At 44.8% G+C, this 8,696-nt stretch overlaps 1 protein-coding gene across 1 annotated transcript in view; it reads right to left on the bottom strand.

The window, feature by feature from the left end:
• The window catches only part of C922_05251 (hypothetical protein), a gene marked incomplete at both ends in the record, with an annotated part of 6,612 nt that extends 2,137 nt beyond the window's left edge, over positions 1-4,475 (bottom strand). The window contains 3 exons of the mRNA XM_008820823.1: positions 23-2,282; positions 2,397-3,901; positions 4,007-4,475. Coding sequence (XP_008819045.1) covers positions 23-2,282; positions 2,397-3,901; positions 4,007-4,475 — 4,234 coding nt within the window. The remainder of the gene's footprint in view (positions 1-22; positions 2,283-2,396; positions 3,902-4,006) is intronic.
• Positions 4,476-8,696: the final 4,221 nt, after the last annotated feature.

Below are 8,696 nucleotides of genomic sequence, written 5' to 3'. Positions count from 1 at the left end.
TATTTCTCATCAATCTCTTTACATTTCTCCTTTATATAGCCCACATCTACATTGACAAAATAGCTATCCTTTATGCTCCTGTAGCAGTATTTTAGTACATTTTGGGAGGTGTAGCTAAATTTGCCTACATTATTCCTATACCATCTCGTAAAATCGGCATAGGTGTAGCTATCCTTATTGTTGCCTCTTAAGATCTCATGTATGAGGGTAATCATATCATCCTGGTCATTCACTTCCTTCGTTCCTCCGTTGTTCTTCGTTATGAACAACTCCATATTGTTTAATGGGTAGGGGAAAAAATTCGATATAATGACGCTACTTTTTTTGTTCGCCTTTTTTTTTTCTGTTCCTGGGTTGTCACTGCTGCGCTTTGGCGATTTGTTGGTGTTCAGATTTGCGGTGTTGTCGTTCCGGTTGTTATCGGGGATGTCACCCGTGTTGTTACTGAAGATGCCACCCGTGTTGTTACTGAAGATGCCACCCGTGTTGTTACTGAGGATGTCATCAGGGTTGTTACTAATGCTGTTACTGGGGGTGTTACTGGGATTGTTACTGATGTTGTTGCTCGGGTTGGAGATAGAGCCTACGTTCTCGTCGCTACCCGCGCCGATGTTCGCATCTCCTCTCTCCTCAGAGCCAATACGCGCAATCGAGTCCGTGCTCCCATTTGTGTGCTCCACTTCCAAATTGGGAGAGCTGTTTTCATTACCCACCCCGTTGAACTTCCGATTGGATACACTACTGCTGTCATTCATTTCACAGGAATAAAACACATTTTCCTCAAATGTACTTTTCTTAAAAAAACCGCTCAAACTATTGCTGCTCTTACTCTGAGAGATGCTTACAAAAGGTTCATTCTCATTTATATTGGAAAGGCTCCCATGGTTTGAAACGCTCCCCTGGTTGGAGCTGTCCTTCCCCAAAGCATTATCGCTATCGTTGCAGAAGATACTTAGCGTCTTCTTCAATTTCATATGATTCTTCATTTCGTTAATCTTAAATTGCTGAGTGGAGATGTTTAGCGCCTTTATATACTGCGAGAGGATAGAGCAGCTGTAAGAATAAACATTCAGGGGACCATAAGACAGGAACATACTATCGTTAAAAATGTATTCATTGTTCTCGTATTTATTTCGTATGTTATCGAAGAACTGGTTCCATATGTAGTAAAATGTTTTTAAGTTGCTGGAGTGACTGATGAGGTAAAAAAACAAAATGGTTATCCTCTCCTCGTGGTGGCAGAGGAAGTACTTTTCCTTAATTTTTAGGAAATCCCTCACGAGTTGTTCTAGCTTGGTTTCGCTGCTCTGGGGCCGATTCCGACGTCCACTCCGGCCACTCCCGTCACTCTCACCATTATGGCTGCAGTGACCACTCTCGCCGCCTCCATCGCTGTCCCCCCTTTGTTGCCCCTTCATTTTCACCCTTTTCCGCACGCCACACCGGGGGTCTCTCCCTTGCCTGCCCTTTCTCTCATACATGAGGAAGCCCCTCCTTCTCTTGGGGAAGTTGTCTCCCTTCTTTAAAATGAAGTGCACCTCCTTGGCATCTTTCTGGTACAGGCTGTGATAACCTATATTGGTGTTCTGCAGGAACAACTCTCCGTCAATTTTGCTTACGAAGAGGTTTCCCCCGGCGGGTCTGTGCTTGGCACCCCCGATGGGGCTCCGACTTGGGTCACCACTCTGACTTGGGTTACCATTCTGACTTGGATCACCGCTCTGGCTGATCCCCCCCGCGTCATTATTCGAGTTGCTCCCGCGGCTGCTCTGCGCCTCCTCGGCACCGAAGCACTCATTGTGGGCGTTCCTCCTTGGCCGCAGTTTCCTTGTAGCCCCCCGATCCCGAGGCCACTCATACACCTTCCTCTTGTTACTACTAAACATGTTATTAAGAATTTTGTCGATGTAGTACCTTGTAGAATCCTCCTCTATGTTGAAGCAACTGTAGGTAGAAATTTCCCTGTCCCTAACCCAGTCCTTGTTTTTAAGTGGCATGAACTCCATCAGATAATGCTGCACTGAGGTTATTATATCGTTGCTGCTGTGGTTGCTCTCCTGGTTGCTGGCCTGGTTGCCCCCCTCGTTACCCCCCTCGTTGCTTCCCTCATTGCAGCCCTCCTTGCTGATGTCATTCCTTTTTTTCTTTAACTCCAGTAATTCGTTGTAGTACAGCCTAAGTATGTTCTTTAAGAGGAAGCTGTTTTTTCCTTTGTACTTATCGTTGTTGATGAATCTGATTTTCCAAACATTCGTGACTTGTTGCTTTCTTTTCCTCCTGTCCTGGTCGGTGCTTCGCGCGTTTCCGTGGGGGCTCACGTGAACAGGGCTGCCACAAACGAGGCTGCCGCTCAGATTGGAGGATCCATCGCTGTGAGAGACCACCCCGCCGTGCACATTCACCACCCCGCCGCTCACATTGGCCATCCCACCCAATATCTTATACTCCATATTGTTGATAAAATTTAAGACATAAATGGAGACAAACGGACTGCGCTCACTCTTGGGGAAGTTCTTATGGCTCCTCAAGTTATAGTACAGCCGATTGATTTCTTCGAAGGTGGATTTCCTTCTGGATTTCCCATTTTCGCCATTTGACTGGTAACTGCTATTTTGAGTGACAGATGGGCAGGGGTAAAACAGCAGAGATGAATCGGAATAATCCGGAGGGGTCTTCTCATTATTGTCCCCTTCGTCATCTTCATCCTCCTCTTCCTCCTTCTCCTGCTTCTCCCCCTCATCTTCCACCCTCGCATCGTCAGACAAGGCATCCACTAATTTTACTTTTCTCAAATCGCTAAATTGGTAATAACTTGGTTTTCCAAAAAGGTCATTTTTCATGCTGAACAGATAGTTACGAATAGCTATTCTTCGTTCCTCTTCTCCTGTGCGATTAAGAGTGCACCACCTGGGTGGGGTTCCGTCACTATTATCGCCTCTGCTGACGAGGGAGCCATTCCTCTCCTTCTCAAGGGAACAAAGAAATATTCTTCGTCGATAAAATTTCTTTCTCCTGATATAATTATAAATATGGTTTAGGTACATGTGCGGGAAAATATCTTTGTCGTAGGAGTCCCTTCTGTACATGTTTTTAAAAATGTAGATTTGTTTAATACTCCTATATGTTTGGTTCTCCTTCTTCCTTTCTCTTCCTGCGATTTGTGCGATTTGTGCGATTTGTGAGATTTCTGCTATGTCTGCCCTTCCTTTTTTTCCCCTGATCAGCCTCTTCAAAACGGTGAACTGTCTGTTCCTCAGGTTTATCGCCCTCAGCACGTGGCTGCACTGCGGCTTATCAATCAGGTATATATTTTTTATGTAAACATTTATTTTGTAAATATTTTTTCCCCTCACATTGGACAAATAAATGAAGAGCGAGAAGAGAGCCACCAGTTGGTCGTAGGAGAAGCACTTAAAATAGTTGAAGAATTTGAAGGAGTTGTAGTTCACTTCGAACCCTGCGCCTTTGTACACAGAGATGTAGTTGGCCTTCTCGGGTACAACGCAGGGCGGGGTGGCTACCCCGTTGGAAGGTGCGGCGGTAGTTGCGGCGGTAGTTGCGCAGGTAGTCCCGTTGGCAGTCCCATTGACAGTTGCACTGACATCCCCATTGGCAGTTACGCTGGTCGTGCCGCTTCCCGCCCAGGAGCCCCCACGGTGCACCGTTCTGTACGGGTGCACGCACTTAAAGTAGGTATAGTCACTGGTGTAGAAGTGTCCATGATATATGTAGTAATTCTTGTCAACCGCGACGAACGTGGGTAGAGAAATCTCCAACTCACTGTGGGCTTGCTTCAACGCGTTTAACATTAAGTTACTGACGGAGAGGCTCTCTATGATGATGTACTGCTCTTCCTCCGGGACTCCCCTGTCTAGGATTTCGAGTTCGACGTATTCATTCACTGCGGAGCGGGGGGTGGAAAACGCATCGGTGAGTGGGAACGCACATCAGTGGGAGGGAACACACATCGGTAAGATAAGGGGCAGAAAAAAAAAAAAAAAATTACCGAAAAAAAAACGCTGTATGGGAAAGGTCCTCGCGGGGAAAAGCACAGTCTCGGAGCAATTCAGATTCCCATGCAAACAATAAAACGAGTTCACCGTATTCACATTCTTCTTGTAAAGGTACGAGTTTTCATTCCCATTAAAGGGGATCACATTTTGGCATTTATTATGAGGGTAGTAAATATAATTTAATTTTATACAGTAATCCTTTTTTATGATCAATTTTTTTAAAAAATTACACGTGTCGTCTACCGTGATGAATAGAGAAAGAGGGGCCAGTGGTTTGTCCCTCTGCTCAGCGTTAGCAAATGCGTACTTTTTTTCATACTTCCTCTTGGTCTCCAGAATGTTGAGTTTTTTTAAACTCACTAGGATGTCTTTTGTGAAAATTTCAAAATCGCTAAGTCTGGTGAAGTCTGTGTAGTCGTCCTTATAGATCGTCTCTATTTTGTTCCTCTCTATGTAATTCATTTTTGCGCGTTTTGGTTAGCGAGGCTCGGCGCCTGTGCATAGGTGGTGCGTATAGCGCATTCCCTGTGCGGGGGTGTGGGTGTATAGTCGTATTATCGTATGATAGTATGATCGTATGACTGTACGATTGTTTAATGGTAAGGGCGTGTGCCAACTGGTGACCGGTTTTCCCCTTCTGGGATGCGTTCTTCCTTCCTTTGCCTCCTCAGAGTGCGACGTGGTCTGTAAAGGAGCCAACTCGTAGCTCCTCAGGTTGGGTACGCAGCTTGGGGGGGAATAATGTGCAGGCTCACAGCATTTTCTCTTCATGTTTTTGGCCAAGCGAGCAGCAGAAGCATCAATGGGGGGGAACCAACGGCGAAGAAAAAATACAAAAGAGAGAAACAAACGAGCGAACTGAAGCAGAGTAACAAAAATACGTCCAGATGAGAAAAACATACGAAACAAATGCGGCAAAAATAGCCATGCGATTAAAGCAAAAATAAAAAAAGTGGAATCTTCAAAAAAAAGGGGAAATTTGAAAAAAATAGTAAATTTCAAAAAAAAGAATAATTTAAAAAAAAACGGAATGAATTTCCAAATTTTTGCCGAAATCATCGACCAAGGGAAAAGTCGTGGCGTGTTATGCAAAAATTTGTTTTTGTGTATGTATCTAAACTGGGGTGGGGTGATGAGGCAATGATATGAGAAACGAAGGGCAAACAGGAAGCATATATAATATGTGTACTGCCATGTCGTTAAATCCTTCACCAATGACTAAGGGAGTTATGCAGAGTTTGAGGAAAGCCCTTGGGGAGGATAAAAAAAAAGAAAAAAATAGAAACTCGACTCGAAAATTGCGAAACGTTTCACGCAAGTGGGATGGGTAACGGAGTTATTCATTTTTGTGTCGTCTCATGCCATTTTTTATTCTCACTTTGGGGTTTATTTATTTTCTTTTTCTTTTTTTTGCTTCATTTTTGGTACATGTATAGCAACCATCGGGAATGAAACGAGCAAAGCAGAAATTCTCTGCTTCACATGCAATGCAATGAGCGAACGAATGCGAAAAGACCAGTCAGCAATTTCTTCTCGTTTTCCCCGTTGCTTTGTGGTCATCGCGCGGGGATTCTACAGTGATATGTTCATCCGTGCACGTCTACAGGGGCATGACGGAGAGAGAGTCTCCCTTTTAAATATTAGCACAGCCACCGAGCTGCCAAAACGAAAACAAGAACAACGTCATACCTATAAAGAAAGCAAATGTTTCATCGCAGGTGGAGTCTTTCCCATTTCGGATGACGAACTGTACCTCTCGTTCTTCCCATGCTGCCCAATTACGTACACTTCTTCCTACATGAACAAATATGTGTTGTAAGGGGTCCTCACGACGCCTCGCACGGCAGATAAAATGGGCATCCTGAGATCCCCCCCCACACACCGGAACGACTCCGCTGAAAGGACTCCGTCGAAAGGACTCCGCCGAAAGGACTCTCCCGAAAGGACTCCCTCGAAAGGACCCCTCCAAACGGCTCACTCAGACCGAAGAGTAGCCACTCCATTTACGCAAAAAGGTTAAGAGGCTGTTTAGTTTAACAAAAAATTATCGTCACAACTGGCGCAGGTGAACACACATTTGCTGTGTGTACACAATTGAATTGTACGTGGGAAAGACGTTACTCGCCAGAACGATTGAGATGAAGGGGATTTTTAAAAAAAATGAGAAATGACCCCAATTTGACAGCACAAAGAGGGTTATACCCCCCCCTTTCTGCTTCTTCACGTTGCAGGTGCGCCATGTGCAGTAGACGAGAAGAAGGGAGAAGCCTTTACAGCACTAGCATATTTGCTAACATAACAGGAAAAAATAAAATCCCTTTGGGGTGATGTACCTTCCCCTTTTTTTAACTTACCTACCTCTGTTTATTCATCTTCTTTTTATTTGCTTGCCCATTTGCTCATTTTATGCTGCTCTATTTTTCTGTTGGTTGCCTGACCGTTAGCGAGCCAAACGTAACGCACTGAGGGATTAACTTCTAAAACTCCTAACCCATGCGGACGAGTGCTCTGCGCACACATCCTTGAGAATGCTGTCTGCACACCTCGGATGGGTAAACTTGCAACTCCGCCTCAACTTATGCAGCAAAATTGACCTCAGGTAATTGTCTTCTTTCGATATGCCGATATGGTTCGTTCGCAAAAAGGTTAACTCCTGTTCGTTGAACTTCATCTTTGGGGGGTCTGGAAGGGAGGCAAGAATGTTACTTCTGCGTAGGGAGACGCAAAGGGCAGATTACTGTGCGACGTTGTGCTTTGCAATTAGTAGCTAGTCCTGTCGTGACGGCAGGATGGAGGTTTTTTTTTTTCTCTCTCTTCCGCGCACATGTTCTTGAGTTGATTTAATTCAACTTGAGGCGCTCAAAAGAGAGTGAACAAAAGAGTGGGCACAAAGAGGCCGAATGAACAGACGGAATGAAGTTATAACGTTTGAATGCATACAAAAAGAGCTCTTGTGGGGAAAGAGAAGAGACAGACCAAGGTGCCGCGTGTAAGTGAACAAAGTGAGATAATAAAGTGTCCCTGTACAGATGAAAAACGAAAATGAGATTCTTGGCCAAACCAAAGTGAACTTGGTGGCAAAACGAAAATGTACTTCTTGGCCAAACCAGGGAGGCAAAAAAATGGGGTGAGAAAAAGAACCCCTCTGATGGTACACCCTTTTGGTGACATGCCCAGAACGAGTTAGACAAAACTGAGTGGAATGCTGACCCTACCTTTCACACCATGTTAAGACACATTTGGAATCAAATTTGACATGTTCATTATGCGGGTTATGTCTGTACCGAGCGAATGGTTTTACGGACATGTCGCCAAACTGAGCGAATAGCTCTCGCAAAATGGAAACGGTATGAATATGTGCGTGGAGAAAGGGAGTTAAAAAAAAAAAAAGGAGCTTTCCGCAGAGGCGATAAAATTGTGCGTTTTGTTTTAACACCTTCGTAGAAGAGTCTCCATGGCAGGGGGGTGAAAAAGGCCTTCTCTCGCTTGGTGTAGCATTACTCGCCGGGATTTTTCCTGGCGTGGTTTTTTCGAATGTTCAGAAAAAAAAAAAAAATCTGGGCAAACCGCTGTACTCACCCCTACAATTCTCAGCCTCCTGAATAATCACATATGCCTGAACATACATGTGTGTGTTCTTCCTCACTCGGGCGATTGGCGGGGGATGACTACATGTCAATTTTGTCAAAAAAAATAAAAATACACATATATATCTACATGCCAATATGTGCGAGGAAAGAATCGAAGCTCTTCTTTGGCAGCATGGCGAAACGACGATTTTTCGCCAATACGCTCGATGGAAATTCCCACCATAGTGTAAAAAAATAAGGGCGTCTTTATATGCCTACATATAATATATTACATTTTTCCCCCCCTCCCTTTGGCTCGATAAGTTTTGCCTACAAACCCGGCCCTTCTGGCAGCTTCCCCCTTTCGCAGTACGCCCCCTTGCGTTTAACTCCCCTCCGAAGTTTATTCCCACCGCGTAGCTATTTTTACCTCCATTTGGATTGTTTCACATGTGTAGGAAAAAAAAAGAGAGCGCCAAAGGAACACATGGACATTTTACCAAAACGGTTTATACTGGAAAAAAAAGGGGAGCGTTTTCCTTCGTCTGCTCCACTTTTACTGCAGGTGTAGATCTCCTCGGCTGCCTTTTCTTTTTTTTTTCTTTCTCCACAACACCAATGCAGGTGCTCTGCGTCTTTACTTTTTACTTCTTCCCCGTTTTGTGTACTTGGCCATATCGGCGCTCTTCGGTCACAACATGTTTTCCGTATTTCCATGTTGGGGAGAATCCTTGCCTTGGTCACTTCCTCAGCGCTCAGTTTCCCACCCCCGCTTTCTGCTGACGAGAAGGAACACTCCGTTCCTGTTAATACGACATGCATTCCCCAAATTAAGAAGACAAATGGATAACCCCCTTAAGGAGCTCCGTTCCGACGAAAGGAAGAAGAGGATCCAAATGTGCCCCAAATGTATGCACCTTTTTTCGATCCGCTGGCTTCCTTTTTTTAAATTCAACACGTTGATCGCATTTTCCTTGCTATTTTCCTTGTTCCTTTCGGCCTTTCCCTTGGACGCCTGATAAATGTGCGTGGGTGAGTAGATACATTTCGGGAGGAGGCCCGCTCATTGATTACCCTTTGTTGATTAGCCCTCCTCGAAGTTCTCACCCGCGTA

The sequence above is a fragment of the Plasmodium inui genome (assembly GCF_000524495.1).
Source record: "Plasmodium inui San Antonio 1 unplaced genomic scaffold supercont1.48, whole genome shotgun sequence".
In the NCBI taxonomy this organism is placed as follows: domain Eukaryota; phylum Apicomplexa; class Aconoidasida; order Haemosporida; family Plasmodiidae; genus Plasmodium; species Plasmodium inui.
The sequence above is the reverse complement of the archived record's forward strand: the minus strand, read 5'-3'. Positions and strand labels throughout refer to the sequence as shown.